The sequence below is a fragment of the Oncorhynchus kisutch genome, linkage group LG19 (assembly GCF_002021735.2).
Source record: "Oncorhynchus kisutch isolate 150728-3 linkage group LG19, Okis_V2, whole genome shotgun sequence".
NCBI classification, from domain to species: domain Eukaryota; kingdom Metazoa; phylum Chordata; class Actinopteri; order Salmoniformes; family Salmonidae; genus Oncorhynchus; species Oncorhynchus kisutch.
This window is the reverse complement of record NC_034192.2, coordinates 55,163,128-55,188,127: the sequence shown is the minus strand read 5'-3', so window position 1 is coordinate 55,188,127 and position 25,000 is coordinate 55,163,128. Positions and strand designations below refer to the sequence as shown.

At 42.1% G+C, this 25,000-nt stretch overlaps 1 protein-coding gene across 1 annotated transcript in view; it reads left to right on the top strand.

The window, feature by feature from the left end:
- The window catches only part of LOC109884774 (serine/threonine-protein phosphatase 2A 55 kDa regulatory subunit B beta isoform), a 35,739-nt gene that overhangs the window by 4,451 nt on the left and 6,288 nt on the right, over positions 1 to 25,000 (top strand). Inside the window, exons 3-4 of the mRNA XM_031796983.1 lie at positions 4,233 to 4,410; positions 4,635 to 4,799. Of these exons, the coding sequence (XP_031652843.1) occupies positions 4,233 to 4,410; positions 4,635 to 4,799 (343 nt within the window). The remainder of the gene's footprint in view (positions 1 to 4,232; positions 4,411 to 4,634; positions 4,800 to 25,000) is intronic.

Below are 25,000 nucleotides of genomic sequence, written 5' to 3'. Positions count from 1 at the left end.
TCTTTTTGTTTTCTCATGATTTGGTTGGGTCTAATTGTGCTGCTGTCCTGGGGCTCTGTAGTGTGTGTTTGTGTTTGTGAACAGAGCCCCAGGACCAGCTTGCTTAGGGGACTCTTCTCCAGGTTCATCTCTCTGTAGGTGATGGCTTTGTTATGGAAGGTTTGTGAATCGCTTCCTTTTAGGTGGTTGTAGAATTTAACAGCTCTTTTCTGGATTTTGATATTTAGTGGGTATCGGCCCTAATTCTGCTCTGCATGCATTATTTGGTGTTCTACGTTGTACACGGAGGATATTTTTGCAGAATTCTGCGTGCAGAGTCTCAATTTGGTGTTTGTCCCATTTTGTGAAGTCTTGGTTGGTGAGCGGACCCCAGACCTCACAACCATAAAGGGCAATGGGCTCTATGACTGATTCAAGTATTTTTAGCCAGATCCTAATTGGTATGTTGAAATTTATGTTTCTTTTGATGGCATAGAATGCCCTTCTTGCCTTGTCTCTCAGATCGTTCACAGCTTTGTGGAACTCTCTCTCTCTCTCTCCTCTCTCTCTCTCTCTCTCTCTCTCTCTCTCTCTCTCTCTCTCTCTCTCTCTCTCTCTCTCTCAATTCAATTCAATTCAAGGGGCGTTATTGGCATGGGAAACATGTGTTAACATTGCCAGAGCAAGTGAGGTAGATAATATATAAAGTGAAATAAACAATAAAAATGAACAGTAAACATTACACATACAGAAGTTTCAAAACAATAAAGACATTACAAATGTCATATATATATATATATATATATATATATATATACAGTGCTGTAACAATGTACCCTCTCTCTCTCTCTCTCTCTCTCTCTCTCAATTCAATTCAATTCAATTCAAGGGCTTTATTGGCATGGGAAACATGTGTTAACATTGCCAAAGCAAGTGAGGTAGACAACATACAAAGTGAATATATAAAGTGAAAAACAACAAAAATTAACAGTAAACATTACACATACAGAAGTTTCAAAACAGTAAAGACATTACAAATGTCATATTATATATATATATATACAGTGTTCTAACAATGTACAAATGGCTAAAGGACACAAGATAAAATAAATAAGCATAAATATGGGTTGTATTTACAATGGTGTTTGTTCTTCTCTGGTTGCCCTTTTCTCGTGGCAACAGGTCACAAATCTTGCTGCTGTGATGGCACACTGTGGAATTTCACCCAGTAGATATGGGAGTTTTTCAAAATTGGATTTGTTTTCGAATTCTTTGTGGATCTGTGTAATCTGAGGGATATATGTCTCTCTAATATGGTCATACATTGGGCAGGAGGTTAGGAAGTGCAGCTCAGTTTCCACCTCATTTTGTGGGCAGTGAGCACATAGCCTGTCTTCTCTTGAGAGCCATGTCTGCCTACGGCGGCCTTTCTCAATAGCAAGGCTATGCTCACTGAGTCTGTACATAGTCAAGGCTTTCCTTAATTTTGGGTCAGTCACAGTGGTCAGGTATTCTGCCGCTGTGTACTCTCTGTGTAGGGCCAAATAGCATTCTAGTTTGCTCTGTTTTTTTGTTAATTCTTTCCAATGTGTTAAGTAGTTATCTTTTTGTTTTCTCATGATTTGGTTGGGTCTAATTGTGCTGCTGTCCTGGGGCTCTGTAGTGTGTGTTTGTGTTTGTGAACAGAGCCCCAGGACCAGCTTGCTTAGGGGACTCTTCTCCAGGTTCATCTCTCTGTAGGTGATGGCTTTGTTATGGAAGGTTTGTGAATCGCTTCCTTTTAGGTGGTTGTAGAATTTAACAGCTCTTTTCTGGATTTTGATAATTAGTGGGTATCGGCCTAATTCTGCTCTGCATGCATTATTTGGTGTTCTACGTTGTACACGGAGGATATTTTTGCAGAATTCTGCGTGCAGAGTCTCAATTTGGTGTTTGTCCCATTTTGTGAAGTCTTGGTTGGTGAGCGGACCCCAGACCTCACAACCATAAAGGGCAATGGGCTCTATGACTGATTCAAGTATTTTTAGCCAAATCCTAATTGGTATGTTGAAATTTATGTTTCTTTTGATGGCATAGAATGCCCTTCTTGCCTTGTCTCTCAGATCGTTCACAGCTTTGTGGAAGTTACCTGTGGTGCTGACGTTTAGGCCAAGGTATGTATAGTTTTTTGTGTGCTCTAGGGCAACAGTGTCTAGATGGAATTTGTATTTGTGGTCCTGGTGACTGGACCTTTTTTGGAACACCATTATTTTGGTCTTACTGAGATTTACTGTCAGGGCCCAGGTCTGACAGAATCTGTGCATAAGATCTAGGTGCTGCTGTAGGCCCTCCTTGGTTGGTGACAGAAGCACCAGATCATCAGCAAACAGCAGACATTTGACTTCGGATTCTAGCAGGGGGAGGCCGGGTGCTGCAGACTTTTCTAGTGCCCTCGCCAATTCGTTGATATATATGTTGAAGAGGGTGGGGCTTAAGCTGCATCCCTGTCTAACCCCACGACCCTGTGTGAAGAAATGTGTGTGTTTTTTGCCAATTTTAACCGCACACTTGTTGTTTGTGTACATGGATTTTATAATGTCGTATGTTTTACCCCCAACACCACTTTCCATCAGTTTGTATAGCAGACCCTCATGCCAGATTGAGTCGAAGGCTTTTTTGAAATCAACAAAGCATGAGAAGACTTTGTTTTGGTTTGTTTGATTGTCAATTAGGGTGTGCAGGGTGAATACGTGGTCTGTTGTACGGTAATTTGGTAAAAAGCCAATTTGACATTTGCTCAGTACATTGTTTTCATTGAGGAAATGTACGAGTCTGCTGTTAATAATAATGCAGAGGATTTTCCCAAGGTTACTGTTGACACATATTCCACGGTAGTTATTGGGGTCAAATTTGTCTCCACTTTTGTGGATTGGGGTAATCAGTCCTTGGTTCCAAATATTGGGGAAGATGCCAGAGCTAAGTATGATGTTAAAGAGTTTTAGTATAGCCAATTGGAATTTGTTGTCTGTATATTTGATCATTTCATTGAGGATACCATCAACACCACAGGCCTTTTTGGGTTGGAGGGTTTTTATTTTGTCCTGTAACTCTTTCAATGTAATTGGAGAATCCAGTGGGTTCTGGTAGTCTTTAATAGTTGATTCTAAGATCTGTGTTTGATCATGTATATGTTTTTGCTCTTTATTCTTTGTTATAGAGCCAAAAAGATTGGAGAAGTGGTTTACCCATACATCTCCATTTTGGATAGATAATTCTTCGTGTTGTTGTTTGTTTAGTGTTTTCCAATTTTCCCAGAAGTGGTTAGAGTCTATGGATTCTTCAATTGCATTGAGCTGATTTCTGACATGCTGTTCCTTCTTTTTCCGTAGTGTATTTCTGTATTGTTTTAGTGATTCACCATAGTGAAGGCGTAGACTCAGGTTTTCCGGGTCTCTATGTTTTTGGTTGGACAGGTTTCTCAATTTCTTTCTTAGATTTTTGCATTCTTCATCAAACCATTTGTCATTATTGTTAATTTTCTTCGGTTTTCTATTTGAGATTTTTAGATTTGATAGGGAAGCTGAGAGGTCAAATATACTCTCTCTGTTTCTCTCTCTCTCTCTCTCTCTCTCTCTCTCTCTCTCTCTGTTTCTCTCTCTCTCTCTCTCTCTCTCTCTCTCTCTCTCTCTCTCTCTCTCGTATCTCCTCTGCTTCTCCTATGTCCTCCTGTACTGTATGTCATATACCATAATGGATTACAGCTAGTTCCTCTGCAGGGCTCAGTGGTACCACTCAGGCCATCCCTGTCCACCCAGTCCTAAGCTCACTAGGCATGCTGCTGTGCAGTCTACCACTACATTAAAGTGGAGACATACAGTACATGAAGCCATATGAAAATATGTGCATGACGTGTAGCAGAGACTTAATGGCTGTATAGAACCAGGCGTTCACTGTGTACGGAAATAGAAAGAGATGTCAATCTGTGAATGTTCTCTCCATCTTAGATTCTAAGATCTGTGAATGTTCTCTCCATCTTAGATTCTAAGATCTGTGAATGTTCTCTCCATCTTAGATTCTAAGATCTGTGAATGTTCTCTCCATCTTAGATTCTAAGATCTGTGAATGTTCTCTCCATCTTAGATTCTAAGATCTGTGAATGTTCTCTCCATCTTAGATTCTAAGATCTGTGAGGCAATTCAGTTTTATGATATTTAAGAGTCAGTCATGTCATGTGAAAATATGCACTGTGTTAAACCTCCCTTCCTCCCTGCCAGGTTCCTGTCCTCCAGAACACAGATCTGATGGTGGAGGCGACAGCGCGGCGTGTGTTCAGTAACGCCCACACCTACCACATCAACTCCATCTCTGTGAACTCTGACCTCCAGACCTACATCTCCACCGACGACCTCAGGGTCAACTTGTGGAACCTGGAGATCACCGACCAGAGCTTCAGTATCCTTTCACCTTTACCCTTTAACCCCATTCTAACATACCCTCTGTCGTAGTTTATCTGTCAACAACACCGACTGCTGCTTCTAATAACCTTTGACCTCTAGGAACAAGTGCTAAAGGCTGTATTCTGTTCCTCTTTCTCTATAAACAATCCAAAACATTTAACTGAATGTGACATCCTGTTGTTCTCCAAAAGTGTTATTTCTCCCTGAGCCCGTCCCCAGACATCGTGGACATTAAGCCGTGTAACATGGAGGATCTGACAGAGGTGATTACAGCAGCGGAGTTTCATCCTCAGCAGTGTAACACCTTGGCTTACAGCAGCAGTAGAGGGTCAGTACGACTCTGTGACATGAGGAAACAGGCGCTCTGCGACACACACTGCAAGTGTGAGTACTGGGAACAGGAACACACAGACAAACACACACGCACGCACACACTCCACTCAGACATGGCGCATGGTGTGACAGCCATGTCACTATCTGTGGAGGGGGAAATAGATTCAGAAAAGAAGGGAGAGAGGGAGGGAAGTCAAGTCTCGGTCTCGGTCTCGATTGAACCAACCTTGACTGATAACCACAAACATCAATACGGTTGTCTGTCTGTCTTCTCTCCTAGTCAAGACAAGGAATGGCTCAATGTCTCAAAGCCCCTGTCTGTGTCTGGGAGCGTCAGATAATATGCATATCCCTCCGAAGGAAATGAATAATGAATACATTGACATTTAAGCCTGAGGATTGATGGTGTAAGATGTTAAATAAATACCTCCCAGTGGAAATACTACGGCTGCTTCCCAAACGGCACCATATCCCCTATATAGTGTACTACTGTTGACCAGAGCCCCTATATAGTGTACTACTGTTGACCAGAGTCCATATCCCCTATATAGTGTACTACTGTTGACGAGAGTCCATATCCCCTATATAGTGTACTACTGTTGACCAGAGTGCATATCCCCTATATAGTGTACTACTGTTGACCAGAGTCCATATCCCCTATATAGTGTACTACTGTTGACCAGAGTCCATATCCCCTATATAGTGTACTACTGTTGACCAGAGTCCATATCCCCTATATAGTATACTACTGTTGACCAGAGTCCATATCCCCTATATAGTGTACTCCTGTTGAACATAGTCCATATCCCCTATATAGTGTACTACTGTTGACCAGAGTCCATATTCCCTATATAGTGTACTACTGTTGACCAGAGTCCATATCCCCTATATAGTGTACTACTGTTGACCAGAGTCCATATCCCCTATATAATCTACTACTGTTGACCAGAGCCCCTATATAGTGTACTACTGTTGACCAGAGTCCATATCCCCTATATAGTGTACTACTGTTGACCAGAGTCCATATCCCCTATATAGTGTACTACTGTTGACCAGAGTCCCTATTCCCTATATAGTGTACTACTGTTGACCAGAGCCCCTATATAGTGTACTACTGTTGACCAGAGTCCATATCCCCTATATAGTGTACTACTGTTGACCAGAGTCCATATTCCCTATATAGTGTACTACTGTTGACCAGAGCCCCTATATAGTGTACTACTGTTGACCAGAGTCCATATCCCCTATATAGTGTACTACTGTTGACCAGAGTCCATATCCCCTATATAGTGTACTACTGTTGACCAGAGTCCCTATATAGTGTACTACTGTTGACCAGAGTCCATATCCCCTATATAGTGTACTCCTGTTGACCAGAGTCCATATCCCCTATATAGTGTACTCCTGTTGACCAGAGTCCATATCCCCTATATAGTGTACTACTGTTGACCAGAGTCCATATCCCCTATATAGTGTACTACTGTTGACCAGAGTCCATATCACCTATATAGTGTACTACTGTTGACCAGAGTCCATATCCCCTATATAATCTACTACTGTTGACCAGAGCCCCTATATAGTGTACTACTGTTGACCAGAGTCCATATCCCCTATATAGTGTACTACTGTTGACCAGAGTCCATATCCCCTATATAGTGTACTACTGTTGACCGGAGTCCATATTCCCTATATAGTGTACTACTGTTGACCAGAGTCCATATCCCCTATATAGTGTACTACTGTTGACCAGAGTCCATATCCCCTATATAATCTACTACTGTTGACCAGAGCCCCTATATAGTGTACTACTGTTGACCAGAGTCCATATCCCCTATATAGTGTACTACTGTTGACCAGAGTCCCTATTCCCTATATAGTGTACTACTGTTGACCAGAGCCCCTATATAGTGTACTACTGTTGACCAGAGTCCATATCCCCTATATAGTGTACTACTGTTGACCAGAGCCCCTATATAGTGTACTACTGTTGACCAGAGTCCATATCCCCTATATAGTGTACTACTGTTGACCAGAGTCCATATCCCCTATATAGTGTACTACTGTTGACCAGAGTCCATATCCCCTATATAGTGTACTACTGTTGACCAGAGTCCATATCCCCTATATAGTGTACTACTGTTGACCAGAGTCCATATTCCCTATATAGTGTACTACTGTTGACCAGAGTCCATATCCCCTATATAGTGTACTACTGTTGACCAGAGTCCATATCCCCTATATAGTGTACTACTGTTGACCAGAGCCCCTATATAGTGTACTACTGTTGACCAGAGTCCATATCCCCTATATAGTGTACTACTGTTGACCAGAGTCCATATCCCCTATATAGTGTACTACTGTTGACCAGAGTCCATATCCCCTATATAGTGTACTACTGTTGACCAGAGTCCATATCCCCTATATAGTGTACTACTGTTGACCAGAGTCCATATCCCCTATATAGTGTACTACTGTTGACCAGAGTCCATATCCCCTATATAGTGTACTAAGGTTGACCATAGCCCCTATATAATCTACTACTGTTGACCAGAGTCCATATCCCCTATATAGTGTACTACTGTTGACCAGAGTCCCTATATAGTGTACTACTGTTGACCAGAGTCCATATCCCCTATATAGTGTACTCCTGTTGACCAGAGTCCATATCCCCTATATAGTGTACTCCTGTTGACCAGAGTCCATATCCCCTATATAGTGTACTACTGTTGACCAGAGTCCATATCCCCTATATAGTGTACTACTGTTGACCAGAGTCCATATCCCCTATATAGTGTACTACTGTTGACCAGAGTCCATATCCCCTATATAATCTACTACTGTTTACCAGAGCCCCTATATAGTGTACTACTGTTGACCAGAGTCCATATCCCCTATATAGTGTACTACTGTTGACCAGAGTCCATATCCCCTATATAGTGTACTACTGTTGACCAGAGTCCATATCCCCTATATAATCTACTACTGTTGACCAGAGCCCCTATATAGTGTACTACTGTTGACCAGAGTCCATATCCCCTATATAGTGTACTACTGTTGACCAGAATCCCTATTCCCTATATAGTGTACTACTGTTGACCAGAGCCCCTATATAGTGTACTACTGTTGACCAGAGTCCATATCCCCTATATAGTGTACTACTGTTGACCAGAGTCCATATCCCCTATATAGTGTACTACTGTTGACCAGAGTCCATATCCCCTATATAGTGTACTACTGTTGACCAGAGTCCATATCCCCTATATAGTGTACTACTGTTGACCAGAGTCCATATCCCCTATATAGTGTACTACTGTTGACCAGAGTCCATATCCCCTATATAGTGTACTACTGTTGACCAGAGTCCATATCCCCTATATAGTGTACTAAGGTTGACCATAGCCCCTATATAGTGTACTAAGGTTGACCATAGCCCCTATATAATCTACTACTGTTGACCAGAGTCCATATCCCCTATATAGTGTACTACTGTTGACGAGAGTCCATATTCCCTATATAGTGTACTACTGTTGACCAGAGTCCATATCCCCTATATAGTGTACTCCTGTTGACCAGAGTCCATATCCCCTATATAGTGTACTCCTGTTGACCAGAGTCCATATCCCCTATATAGTGTACTACTGTTGACCAGAGTCCATATCCCCTATATAGTGTACTACTGTTGACCAGAGTCCATATCACCTATATAGTGTACTACTGTTGACCAGAGTCCATATCCCCTATATAATCTACTACTGTTGACCAGAGCCCCTATATAGTGTACTACTGTTGACCAGAGTCCATATCCCCTATATAGTGTACTACTGTTGACCAGAGTCCATATCCCCTATATAGTGTACTACTGTTGACCGGAGTCCATATTCCCTATATAGTGTACTACTGTTGACCAGAGTCCATATCCCCTATATAGTGTACTACTGTTGACCAGAGTCCATATCCCCTATATAATCTACTACTGTTGACCAGAGCCCCTATATAGTGTACTACTGTTGACCAGAGTCCATATCCCCTATATAGTGTACTACTGTTGACCAGAGTCCCTATTCCCTATATAGTGTACTACTGTTGACCAGAGCCCCTATATAGTGTACTACTGTTGACCAGAGTCCATATCCCCTATATAGTGTACTACTGTTGACCAGAGCCCCTATATAGTGTACTACTGTTGACCAGAGTCCATATCCCCTATATAGTGTACTACTGTTGACCAGAGTCCATATCCCCTATATAGTGTACTACTGTTGACCAGAGTCCATATCCCCTATATAGTGTACTACTGTTGACCAGAGTCCATATCCCCTATATAGTGTACTACTGTTGACCAGAGTCCATATTCCCTATATAGTGTACTACTGTTGACCAGAGTCCATATCCCCTATATAGTGTACTACTGTTGACCAGAGTCCATATCCCCTATATAGTGTACTACTGTTGACCAGAGCCCCTATATAGTGTACTACTGTTGACCAGAGTCCATATCCCCTATATAGTGTACTACTGTTGACCAGAGTCCATATCCCCTATATAGTGTACTACTGTTGACCAGAGTCCATATCCCCTATATAGTGTACTACTGTTGACCAGAGTCCATATCCCCTATATAGTGTACTACTGTTGACCAGAGTCCATATCCCCTATATAGTGTACTACTGTTGACCAGAGTCCATATCCCCTATATAGTGTACTACTGTTGACCAGAGTCCATATCCCCTATATAGTGTACTAAGGTTGACCATAGCCCCTATATAATCTACTACTGTTGACCAGAGTCCATATCCCCTATATAGTGTACTACTGTTGACCAGAGTCCCTATATAGTGTACTACTGTTGACCAGAGTCCATATCCCCTCTATAGTGTACTCCTGTTGACCAGAGTCCATATCCCCTATATAGTGTACTCCTGTTGACCAGAGTCCATATCCCCTATATAGTGTACTACTGTTGACCAGAGTCCATATCCCCTATATAGTGTACTACTGTTGACCAGAGTCCATATCCCCTATATAGTGTACTACTGTTGACCAGAGTCCATATCCCCTATATAATCTACTACTGTTTACCAGAGCCCCTATATAGTGTACTACTGTTGACCAGAGTCCATATCCCCTATATAGTGTACTACTGTTGACCAGAGTCCATATCCCCTATATAGTGTACTACTGTTGACCAGAGTCCATATCCCCTATATAATCTACTACTGTTGACCAGAGCCCCTATATAGTGTACTACTGTTGACCAGAGTCCATATCCCCTATATAGTGTACTACTGTTGACCAGAATCCCTATTCCCTATATAGTGTACTACTGTTGACCAGAGCCCCTATATAGTGTACTACTGTTGACCAGAGTCCATATCCCCTATATAGTGTACTACTGTTGACCAGAGTCCATATCCCCTATATAGTGTACTACTGTTGACCAGAGTCCATATCCCCTATATAGTGTACTACTGTTGACCAGAGTCCATATCCCCTATATAGTGTACTACTGTTGACCAGAGTCCATATCCCCTATATAGTGTACTACTGTTGACCAGAGTCCATATCCCCTATATAGTGTACTACTGTTGACCAGAGTCCATATCCCCTATATAGTGTACTAAGGTTGACCATAGCCCCTATATAGTGTACTAAGGTTGACCATAGCCCCTATATAATCTACTACTGTTGACCAGAGTCCATATCCCCTATATAGTGTACTACTGTTGACCAGAGTCCATATTCCCTATATAGTGTACTACTGTTGACCAGAGTCCATATCCCCTATATAGTGTACTACTGTTGACCAGAGTCCATATCCCCTATATAGTGTACTACTGTTGACCAGAGTCCATATCCCCTATATAGTGTACTACTGTTGACCAGAGTCCATATTCCCTATATAGTGTACTACTGTTGACCAGAGTCCATATCCCCTATATAGTGTACTACTGTTGACCAGAGTCCATATCCCCTATATAGTGTACTACTGTTGACCAGAGTCCATATCCCCTATATAGTGTACTACTGTTGACCGGAGTCCATATCCCCTATATAGTGTACTACTGTTGACCAGAGTCCATATCCCCTATATAGTGTACTACTGTTGACCAGAGTCCATATCCCCTATATAGTGTACTACTGTTGACCAGAGTCCATATTCCCCTATATAGTGTACTACTGTTGACCAGAGTCCATATCCCCTATATAGTGTACTACTGTTGACCAGAGTCCATATCCCCTATATAGTGTACTACTGTTGACCAGAGCCCCTATATAGTGTACTACTGTTGACCAGAGTCCATATCCCCTATATAGTGTACTACTGTTGACCAGAGTCCATATCCCCTATATAGTGTACTACTGTTGACCAGAGTCCATATCCCCTATATAGTGTACTACTGTTGACCAGAGTCCATATCCCCTATATAGTGTACTACTGTTGACCAGAGTCCATATCCCCTATATAGTGTACTACTGTTGACCAGAGTCCATATCCCCTATATAGTGTACTACTGTTGACCAGAGTCCATATCCCCCTATATAGTGTACTAAGGTTGACCATAGCCCCTATATAATCTACTACTGTTGACCAGAGTCCATATCCCCTATATAGTGTACTACTGTTGACCAGAGTCCCTATATAGTGTACTACTGTTGACCAGAGTCCATATCCCCTCTATAGTGTACTCCTGTGACCAGAGTCCATATCCCCTATATAGTGTACTCCTGTTGACCAGAGTCCATATCCCCTATATAGTGTACTACTGTTGACCAGAGTCCATATCCCCTATATAGTGTACTACTGTTGACCAGAGTCCATATCCCCTATATAGTGTACTACTGTTGACCAGAGTCCATATCCCCTATATAATCTACTACTGTTTACCAGAGCCCCTATATAGTGTACTACTGTTGACCAGAGTCCATATCCCCTATATAGTGTACTACTGTTGACCAGAGTCCATATCCCTATATAGTGTACTACTGTTGACCAGAGTCCATATCCCCTATATAATCTACTACTGTTGACCAGAGCCCCTATATAGTGTACTACTGTTGACCAGAGTCCATATCCCCTATATAGTGTACTACTGTTGACCAGAGTCCATATCCCCTATATAGTGTACTACTGTTGACCAGAGTCCATATCCCCTATATAGTGTACTACTGTTGACCAGAGTCCATATCCCCTATATAGTGTACTACTGTTGACCAGAGTCCATATCCCTATATAGTGTACTACTGTTGACCAGAGTCCATATCCCCTATATAGTGTACTACTGTTGACCAGAGTCCATATCCCCTATATAGTGTACTAAGGTTGACCATAGCCCCTATATAGTGTACTAAGGTTGACCATAGCCCCTATATAATCTACTACTGTTGACCAGAGTCCATATCCCCTATATAGTGTACTACTGTTGACCAGAGTCCATATTCCCTATATAGTGTACTACTGTTGACCAGAGTCCATATCCCCTATATAGTGTACTACTGTTGACCAGAGTCCCATATCCCCTATATAGTGTACTACTGTTGACCAGAGTCCATATGCCCCTATATAGTGTACTACTGTTGACCAGAGTCCATATTCCCTATATAGTGTACTACTGTTGACCAGAGTCCATATCCCCTATATAGTGTACTACTGTTGACCAGAGTCCATATCCCCTATATAGTGTACTACTGTTGACCAGAGTCCATATCCCCTATATAGTGTACTACTGTTGACCGGAGTCCATATCCCCTATATAGTGTACTACTGTTGACGCAGTCCATATCCCCTATATAGTGTACTACTGTTGACGCAGAGTCCATATCCCCTATATAGTGACTACTGTTGACCAGAGTCCATATCCCCTATATAGTGTACTACTGTTGACCAGAGTCCATATTCCCTATATAGTGTACTACTGTTGACCAGAGTCCATATCCCCTATATAGTGTACTACTGTTGACCAGAGTCCATATCCCCTATATAGTGTACTACTGTTGACCAGAGCCCCTATATAGTGTACTACTGTTGACGCAGAGTCCATATCCCTAATATAGTGTACTACGGTTGAGCCAGAGTCCATATCCCCTATATAGTGTACTACTGTTGACCAGAGTCCATATCCCCTATATAGTTGTACTACTGTTGACCAGAGTCCATATCCCTATATAGTGTACTACTGTTGGACCAGAGTCCATATCCCCTATATAGTGTGATACTGTTGACCAGAGTCCGATATCCCCTATATAGTGCCAACTGTTGACGCACGTCAGCATATCCCCTATATAGTGTAGCTAAGGTTGACCATAGCCCCTATATAATTCTACTACTGTTGAACCAGAGTCCATATCCCCTATATATGTTACTACTGTTGACCAGAGTCCCTATATAGTGTACTACTGTTGACCAGAGTCCATATCCCCTATATAGTGGTACTCTGTTGAACCAGAGTCCATATCCCCTATATGTGTACTCCTGTTGACCAGAGGTCCATATCCCCTATATAGTGTACTACTGTTGACCAGAGTCCATATCCCCTATATAGTGTACTACTGTTGACCAGAGTCCATATCCCCTATATAGTGTACTACTGTTGACCAGAGTCCATATCCCCTATTATCTACTACTGTTTACCAGAGCCCCTATATAGTGTACTACTGTTGACCAGAGTCCATATCCCCTATATAGTGTACTACTGTTGACCAGAGTCCATATCCCCTATATAGTGTACTACTGTTGACCAGAGTCCATATCCCCTATATAATCTACTACTGTTGACCAGAGCCCCTATATAGTGTACTACTGTTGACCAGAGTCCATATCCCTATATAGTGTACTACTGTTGACCAGAATCCCTATTCCCTATATAGTGTACTACTGTTGACCAGAGCCCCTATATAGTGTACTACTGTTGACCAGAGTCCATATCCCCTATATAGTGTACTACTGTTGACCAGAGTCCATATCCCTATATAGTGTACTACTGTTGACCAGAGTCCATATCCCCTATATAGTGTACTAACTGTTGACCAGAGTCCATATCCCCTATATAGTGTACTACTGTTGACCAGAGTCCATATCCCCTATATAGTGTACTACTGTTGACCAGAGGCCATATCCCCTATATAGTGTACTAAACTGGTGTGACCAGAGTCCATATCCCCTATATAGTGTACTAAGGTTGACCATAAGCCCCTATAATAGTGTACTAAGGTTGACCATAGCCCTATATATCTACTACTGTTACCAGAGTCATATCCTATATAGTGGTACTACTGTGTGACCAGATCCCAGATCCCCTATAGAGTGTACTACTGTTGACCAGATCCATCATTCCCCTATATAGTGTACTTACTGTTGACCAGAGTCCATATCCCCGATATAGTGTACTACTCTGTTGACCATAGTCCATATCCCCTATATAGTGGCTAACTGTTGACCAGAGTCCATATCCCGCTATATTATAGTGTACTAACTGTTGACCAGAGTCCATATCCCCTATATAGTGTACTACTGTTGACCAGAGTCCATATCCCCTATATAGTGTACTACTGTTGACCAGAGTCCATATCCCCTATATAGTTGTACTACTGGTGACCAGAGTCCATATCCCCTATATAGTGTACTACTGTTTGACCAGAGTCCATATCCCTATATAGTGTACTACTGTTGACGCAGAGTCCATATCCCCTATATAGTGTACTACTGTTGACCAGAGTCCATATCCCCTATATAGTGTACTACTGTTGACCAGAGTCCATATCCCCTATATAGTGTACTACTGTTGACCAGAGTCCATATCCCCTATATAAGTCTACTACTGTTGACCAGAGCCATTCCCTATATAGTGTACTACTGTTGACCAGAGTCCATCTCCCCTATATAGTGTACTGACTGTTTGACCAGAGTCCATATCCCCTATATAGTGTACTACTGTTGACCAGAGTCCATATCCCCTATATAATCTACTACTGTTGACCAGAGCCCATATAGTGTACTACTGTTGACCAGGAGTCCATATCCCCTAGTATGTGTACTACTGTTGACCAGAATCCCTATTCCCTATATAGTGTACTACTGTTGACCAGAGCCCTATATAGGTACTACTGTTGACCAGAGTCCATATCCCCTATATAGTGAACTACTGTTGACCAGAGTCCATATCCCCTATATAGTGTACTACTGTTTGACAGAGTCCATATCCCCTATATAGTGTACTACTGTTGACCAGAGTCCATATCCCCTATATAAGTGTACTACTGTTGACAGAGTCCATATCCCCTATATAGTTACTACTGTTGACCAGAGTCCATATCCCCTATATAGTGTACTACTGTTGACGCAAGTCCATATCCCCTATATAGTGTACTAAGGTTGACCATAGCCCCTATATAGTGTACTAAGGTTGACCATAGCCCCTAGTATAATCTACTACTGTTGACCAGAGTCCATATCCCCTATATTAGTGTACTACTGTTGACCAGAGTCCATATTCCCTATATAGTGTACTACTGTTGACCAGAGTCCATATCCCCTATATAGTGTACTACTGTTGACCAGAGTCCATATCCCCTATATAGTGTACTACTGTTGACCAGAGTCCATATCCCCTATATAGTGTACTACTGTTGACCAGAGTCCATATCCCCTATATAGTGTACTACTGTTGACCAGAGTCCATATCCCCTATATAGTGTACTACTGTTGACCAGAGTCCATATCCCCTATATAGTGTACTACTGTTGACCAGAGTCCATATCCCCTATATAGTGTACTACTGTTGACCAGAGTCCATATCCCCTATATAGTGTACTACTGTTGACCAGAGTCCATATCCCCTATATAGTGTACTACTGTTGACCAGAGTCCATATCCCCTATATAGTGTACTACTGTTGACCAGAGTCCATATCCCCTATATAGTGTACTACTGTTGACCAGAGTCCATATCCCCTATATAGTGTACTACTGTTGACCAGAGTCCATATCCCCTATATAGTGTACTACTGTTGACCAGAGTCCATATCCCCTATATAGTGTACTACTGTTGACCAGAGTCCATATTCCCTATATAGTGTACTACTGTTGACCAGAGCCCCTATATAGTGTACTACTGTTGACCAGAGCCCCTATATAGTGTACTACTGTTGACCAGAGTCCATATCCCCTATATAGTGTACTACTGTTGACCAGAGTCCATATCCCCTATATAGTGTACTACTGTTGACCAGAGTCCCTATATAGTGTACTACTGTTGACCAGAGTCCATATCCCCTATATAGTGTACTACTGTTGACCAGAGTCCATATCCCCTATATAGTGTACTACTGTTGACCAGAGTCCATATCCCCTATATAGTGTACTACTGTTGACCAGAGTCCATATCCCCTATATAGTGTACTACTGTTGACCAGAGTCCATATCCCCTATATAGTGTACTACTGTTGACCAGAGCCCCTATATAGTGTACTACTGTTGACCAGAGTCCATATCCCCTATATAGTGTACTACTGTTGACCAGAGTCCATATCCCCTATATAGTGTACTACTGTTGACCAGAGTCCATATCCCCTATATAGTGTACTACTGTTGACCAGAGTCCATATCCCCTATATAGTGTACTACTGTTGACCAGAGTCCATATCCCCTATATAGTGTACTACTGTTGACCAGAGCCCCTATATAGTGTACTACTGTTGACCAGAGTCCATATCCCCTATATAGTGTACTACTGTTGACCAGAGTCCATATCCCCTATATAGTGTACTACTGTTGACCAGAGCCCCTATATAGTGTACTACTGTTGACCAGAGTCCATATCCCCTATATAGTGTACTACTGTTGACCAGAGCCCCTATATAGTGTACTACTGTTGACCAGAGTCCATATCCCCTATATAGTGTACTACTGTTGACCAGAGTCCATATCCCCTATATAGTGTACTACTGTTGACCAGAGTCCATATCCCCTATATAGTGTACTACTGTTGACCAGAGTCCATATCCCCTATATAGTGTACTACTGTTGACCAGAGTCCATATCCCCTATATAGTGTACTACTGTTGACCAGAGTCCATATCCCCTATATAGTGTACTACTGTTGACCAGAGCCCCTATATAGTGTACTACTGTTGACCAGAGTCCATATCCCCTATATAGTGTACTACTGTTGACCAGAGTCCATATCCCCTATATAGTGTACTACTGTTGACCAGAGTCCATATCCCCTATATAGTGTACTACTGTTGACCAGAGTCCATATCCCCTATATAGTGTACTACTGTTGACCAGAGTCCATATCCCCTATATAGTGTACTACTGTTGACCAGAGTCCATATCCCCTATATAGTGTACTACTGTTGACCAGAGTCCATATCCCCTATATAGTGTACTACTGTTGACCAGAGCCCCTATATAGTGTACTACTGTTGACCAGAGTCCATATCCCCTATATAGTGTACTACTGTTGACCAGAGCCCCTATATAGTGTACTACTGTTGACCAGAGTCCATATCCCCTATATAGTGTACTACTGTTGACCAGAGCCCCTATATAGTGTACTACTGTTGACCAGAGTCCATATCCCCTATATAGTGTACTACTGTTGACCAGAGTCCATATCCCCTATATAGTGTACTACTGTTGACCAGAGTCCATATCCCCTATATAGTGTACTACTGTTGACCAGAGTCCATATCCCCTATATAGTGTACTACTGTTGACCAGAGCCCCTATATAGTGTACTACTGTTGACCAGAGTCCATATCCCCTATATAGTGTACTACTGTTGACCAGAGTCCATATCCCCTATATAGTGTACTACTGTTGACCAGAGTCCATATCCCCTATATAGTGTACTACTGTTGACCAGAGTCCATATCCCCTATATAGTGTACTACTGTTGACCAGAGTCCATATCCCCTATATAGTGTACTACTGTTGACCAGAGTCCATATCCCCTATATAGTGTACTACTGTTGACCAGAGTCCATATCCCCTATATAGTGTACTACTGTTGACCATATCCCCTATATAGTGTACTACTGTTGACCAGAGTCCATATCCCCTATATAGTGTACTACTGTTGACCAGAGTCCCTATATAGTGTACTACTGTTGACCAGAGTCCATATCCCCTATATAGTGTACTACTGTTGACCAGAGTCCATATCCCCTATATAGTGTACTACTGTTGACCAGAGTCCATATCCCCTATATAGTGTACTACTGTTGACCAGAGTCCATATCCCCTATATAGTGTACTACTGTTGACCAGAGTCCATATCCCCTATATAGTGTACTACTGTTGACCAGAGTCCATATCCCCTATATAGTGTACTACTGTTGACCAGAGCCCCTATATAGTGTACTACTGTTGACCAGAGTCCATATCCCCTATATAGTGTACTACTGTTGACCAGAGTCCATATCCCCTATATAGTGTACTACTGTTGACCAGAGTCCATATCCCCTATATAGTGTACTACTGTTGACCAGAGTCCATATCCCCTATATAGTGTACTACTGTTGACCAGAGTCCATATCCCCTATATAGTGTACTACTGTTGACCAGAGTCCATATCCCCTATATAGTGTACTACTGTTGACCAGAGTCCATATCCCCTATATAGTGTACTACTGTTGACCATAGCCCCTATATAGTGTACTACTGTTGACCAGAGTCCATATCCCCTATATAGTGTACTACTGTTGACCAGAGTCCATTCCCTATATAGTGTACTACTGTTGACCAGAGTCCATATCCCCTATATAGTGTACTACTGTTGACCAGAGTCCATATCCCCTATATAGTGTACTACTGTTGACCAGAGTCCATATCCCCTATATAGTGTACTACTGTTGACCAGAGTCCATATCCCCTATATAGTGTACTACTGTTGACCAGAGTCCATATCCCCTATATAGTGTACTACTGTTGACCAGAGTCCCCTATATAGTGTACTACTGTTGACCAGAGTCCATATCCCCTATATAGTGTACTACTGTTGACCAGAGTCCATATCCCCTATATAGTGTACTACTGTTGACCAGAGTCCATATCCCCTATATAGTGTACTACTGTTGACCAGAGTCCATATCCCCTATATAGTGTACTACTGTTGACCAGAGTCCATATCCCCTATATAGTGTACTACTGTTGACCAGAGTCCATATCCCCTATATAGTGTACTACTGTTGACCAGAGTCCATATCCCCTATATAGTGTACTACTGTTGACCAGAGTCCCCTATATAGTGTACTACTGTTGACCAGAGTCCCCCCTATATAGTGTACTACTGTTGACCAGAGTCCATATCCCCTATATAGTGTACTACTGTTGACCAGAGCCCCTATATAGTGTACTACTGTTGACCAGAGTCCATATCCCCTATATAGTGTACTACTGTTGACCAGAGTCCATATCCCCTATATAGTGTACTACTGTTGACCAGAGTCCATATCCCCTATATAGTGTACTACTGTTGACCAGAGTCCATATCCCCTATATAGTGTACTACTGTTGACCAGAGCCCCTATATAGTGTACTACTGTTGACCAGAGTCCATATCCCCTATATAGTGTACTACTGTTGACCAGAGTCCATATCCCCTATATAGTGTACTACTGTTGACCAGAGTCCATATCCCCTATATAGTGTACTACTGTTGACCAGAGTCCATATCCCCTATATAGTGTACTACTGTTGACCAGAGTCCATATCCCCTATATAGTGTACTACTGTTGACCAGAGTCCATATCCCCTATATAGTGTACTACTGTTGACCAGAGTCCATATCCCCTATATAGTGTACTACTGTTGACCAGAGTCCATATTCCCTATATAGTGTACTACTGTTGACCAGAGCCCCTATATAGTGTACTACTGTTGACCAGAGTCCATATCCCCTATATAGTGTACTACTGTTGACCAGAGCCCCTATATAGTGTACTACTGTTGACCAGAGTCCATATCCCCTATATAGTGTACTACTGTTGACCAGAGTCCATATCCCCTATATAGTGTACTACTGTTGACCAGAGCCCCTATATAGTGTACTACTGTTGACCAGAGTCCATATCCCCTATATAGTGTACTACTGTTGACCAGAGCCCCTATATAGTGTACTACTGTTGACCAGAGTCCATATCCCCTATATAGTGTACTACTGTTGACCAGAGTCCATATCCCCTATATAGTGTACTACTGTTGACCAGAGTCCATATCCCCTATATAGTGTACTACTGTTGACCAGAGTCCATATTCCCTATATAGTGTACTACTGTTGACCAGAGCCCCTATATAGTGTACTACTGTTGACCAGAGTCCATATCCCCTATATAGTGTACTACTGTTGACCAGAGTCCATATCCCCTATATAGTGTACTACTGTTGACCAGAGTCCATATCCCCTATATAGTGTACTACTGTTGACCAGAGTCCATATCCCCTATATAGTGTACTACTGTTGACCAGAGTCCATATTCCCTATATAGTGTACTACTGTTGACCAGAGTCCATATCCCCTATATAGTGTACTACTGTTGACCAGAGTCCATATCCCCTATATAGTGTACTACTGTTGACCAGAGTCCATATCCCTATATAGTGTACTACTGTTGACCAGAGCCCCTATATAGTGTACTACTGTTGACCAGAGTCCATATCCCCTATATAGTGTACTACTGTTGACCAGAGCCCCTATATAGTGTACTACTGTTGACCAGAGTCCATATCCCCTATATAGTGTACTACTGTTGACCAGAGTCCATATCCCCTATATAGTGTACTACTGTTGACCAGAGTCCATATCCCCTATATAGTGTACTACTGTTGACCAGAGTCCATATCCCCTATATAGTGTACTACTGTTGACCAGAGTCCATATCCCCTATATAGTGTACTACTGTTGACCAGAGCCCCTATATAGTGTACTACTGTTGACCAGAGTCCATATCCCCTATATAGTGTACTACTGTTGACCAGAGTCCATATCCCCTATATAGTGTACTACTGTTGACCAGAGTCCATATCCCCTATATAGTGTACTACTGTTGACCAGAGTCCATATCCCCTATATAGTGTACTACTGTTGACCAGAGTCCATATCCCCTATATAGTGTACTACTGTTGACCAGAGTCCATATCCCCTATATAGTGTACTACTGTTGACCAGAGTCCATATCCCCTATATAGTCTACTACTGTTGACCAGAGCCCCTATATAGTGTACTACTGTTGACCAGAGTCCATATCCCCTATATAGTGTACTACTGTTGACCAGAGTCCCTATTCCCTATATAGTGTACTACTGTTGACCAGAGCCCCTATATAGTGTACTACTGTTGACCAGAGTCCATATCCCCTATATAGTGTACTACTGTTGACCAGAGCCCCTATATAGTGTACTACTGTTGACCAGAGTCCATATCCCCTATATAGTGTACTACTGTTGACCAGAGTCCATATCCCCTATATAGTGTACTACTGTTGACCAGAGTCCATATCCCCTATATAGTGTACTACTGTTGACCAGAGTCCATATCCCCTATATAGTGTACTACTGTTGACCAGAGTCCATATCCCCTATATAGTGTACTACGGTTGACCATAGTCCATAATCCTAGATAGTGTACTAAGGTTGACCATAGCCCCTATATAATGGTACTAATGGTTGACCAGAGTCCATATCCCTATATAGTGTCACTACTGTTGACCAGAGTCCATATTCCCCTATCATAGTGGTACTACTGGTTGACCAGAGTCCCACTATTCCCCTATACAGTGGACTACTGTGACCAGAGTCCATATCCCCCTATAGAGTGTACTACTACTGTTGACCATAGTCCATATCCCCTATATAGTGTACTACTGTTGACACAGAGTCCATATTCCCTATATAGTGGTACTACTGTTGACCAGAGTTCCCAGATCCCCTATATAGTGTCACTACTGTTTGACACCAGAGTCCATATCCCCTATATAGGTGACTACTGTTGACCAGAGTCCATATCCCCCTATATAGTGTACTACAGTTGACCCAGAGTCCATATCCCCTATATAGTGTACTACTTTGACCAGAGTCCATATCCCCTATATAGTGTACTACTGTTGACCAGAGTCCATATCCCCTATATAGTGTACTACTGTTGACCAGAGTCCATATCCCACTATATAGTGTACTACTGTTGACCAGAGTCCATTCCCCTATATAGTGTACTCCTGTTGACCGAGTCCATATCCCCTATATAGTGTACTACTGTTGACCAGAGTCCATATCCCCTATATAGTGTACTACTGTTGACCAAGAGTCCTATTCCCTATTAGTGTACTACTGTTGACCAGAGCCCCTATATAGTGTACTACTGTGACCAGAGTCCATATCCCCTATATAGTGTACTACTGTTGACCAGAGCCCCTATATAGTGTACTACTGTGGACCAGAGTCCATATCCCCTATATAGTTGTACTACTGTTGACCAGAGTCCATACCCCTATATAGTGTACTACTGTTGACCAGAGTCCATTCCCCTATATAGTGTACTACTGTTGACCAGAGTCCATTTCCCTATATAGTGTACTACTGTTGACCAGAGTCCATATCCCCTATATAGTGTACTACTGTTGACCAGAGTCCATATCCCCTATATAGTGTACTACTGTTGACCAGAGTCCATATCCCCTATATAGTGTACTACTGTTGACCAGAGTCCATATTCCCTATATAGTGTACTACTGTTGACCAGAGTCCATATCCCTATATAGTGTACTACTGTTGACCAGAGTCCATATCCCCTATATAGTGTACTACTGTTGACCAGAGTCCCTATTCCCTATATAGTGTACTACTGTTGACCAGAGCCCCTATATAGTGTACTACTGTTGACCAGAGTCCATATCCCCTATATAGTGTACTACTGTTGACCAGAGCCCCTATATAGTGTACTACTGTTGACCAGAGTCCATATCCCCTATATAGTGTACTACTGTTGACCAGGTCCATATCCCCTATATAGTGCACTACTGTTGACGCAGAGTCCATCATTTCCCCTATATAGTGTACTACTGTTGACCAGAGTCCATATCCCCTATATAGTGTACTACTGTTGACCAGAGTCCATATCCCCTATATAATCTACTACTGTTTACCAGAAGCCCCTATATAGTGTACTACTGTTGACGCAGAGTCCATATCCCCTATATAGTGTACTACTGTTGACCAGAGTCCCATATCCCCATATAGTGTACTACTGTTGACCAGAGTCCATATCCCCTATATAGTGTACTACTGTTGACCAGAGTCCATATCCCCTATATAGTGTACTACTGTTGACCAGAGTCCATATCCCCTATATAGTGTACTACTGTTGACCAGAGCCCCTATATAGTGTATTACTGTTGACCAGAGTCCATATCCCTATATAGTGTACTACTGTTGACCAGAGTCCATATCCCCTATATAGTGTACTACTGTTGACCAGAGTCCATATCCCCTATATAGTGTACTACTGTTGACCAGAGTCCTATCCCCTATTAGTGTACTACTGTTGACCAGAGTCCATATCCCCATATAGTGTACTACTGTTGACCAGAGTCCATATCCCCTATATAGTGTACTAAGGTTGACCATAGCCCCTATATAGTGTACTAAGGTTGACCATAGCCCCTATATAATCTACTACTGTTGACCAGAGTCCATTCCCCTATATAGTGTACTACTGTTGACCAGAGTCCATATCCCCTATATAGTGTACTACTGTTGACCAGAGTCCATATTCCCTATATAGTGTACTACTGTTGACCAGAGCCCCTATATAGTGTACTACTGTTGACCAGAGTCCATATCCCCTATATAGTGTACTACTGTTGACCAGAGTCCATATCCCCTATATAATCTACTACTGTTGACCAGAGCCCCTATATAGTGTACTACTGTTGACCAGAGTCCATATCCCCTATATAGTGTACTACTGTTGACCAGAGTCCATATCCCCTATATAGTGTACTACTGTTGACCAGAGTCCCTATTCCCTATATAGTGTACTACTGTTGACCAGAGCCCTATATAGTGTACTACTGTTGACCAGAGTCCATATCCCCTATATAGTGTACTACTGTTGACCAGAGTCCATATTCCCTATATAGTGTACTACTGTTGACCAGAGCCCCTATATAGTGTACTACTGTTGACCAGAGTCCATATCCCCTATATAGTGTACTACTGTTGACCAGAGTCCATATCCCCTATATAGTATACTATTGTTGACCCGAGTCCATATCCCCTATATAGTGTACTACTGTTGACCAGAGTCCATATTCCCTATATAGTGTACTACTGTTGACCAGAGTCCCTATTCCCTATATAGTGTACTACTGTGGACCAGAGCCCCTATATAGTGTACTACTGTTGACCAGCCCCTATATAGTGTACTACTGTTGACCAGAGCCATATCCCCATATAGTGTACTACTGTTGACCAGAGCCCCTATATAGTGTACTACTGTTGACCAGAGTCCATATCCCCTATATAGTTGTACTACTGTTGACCAGAGTCCATATCCCCTATATAATCTACTACTGTTGACCAGAGCCCCTATATAGTGTACTACTGTGACCAGAGTCCATATCCCCTATATAGTGTACTACTGTTGACCAGAGTCCTATCCCCTATATAGTGTACTACTGTTGACCAGAGTCCCTATTCCCTATATAGTGTACTACTGTTGACCAGAGCCCCTATATAGTGTACTACTGTTGACCAGAGTCCATATCCCCTATATAGTGTACTACTGTTGACCAGAGTCCATATTCCCTATATAGTGTACTACTGTTGACCAGAGCCCCTATATAGTGTACTACTGTTGACCAGAGTCCATATCCCCTATATAGTGTACTACTGTTGACCAGAGTCCATATCCCCTATATAGTATACTATTGTTGACCAGAGTCCATATCCCCTATATAGTGTACTACTGTTGACCAGAGTCCATTATTCCCTATATAGTGTACTACTGTTGACCAGAGTCCCTATTCCCTATATAGTGTACTACTGTTGACCAGAGCCCCTATATAGTGTACTACTGTTGACCAGAGCCCCTATATAGTGTACTACTGTTGACCAGAGTCCATATCCCCTATATAGTGTACTACTGTTGACCAGAGTCCATATCCCTATATAGTCTACTACTGTTGACCAGAGCCCCTATATAGTGTACTACTGTTGACCAGAGTCCCTATTCCCTATATAGTGTACTACTGTTG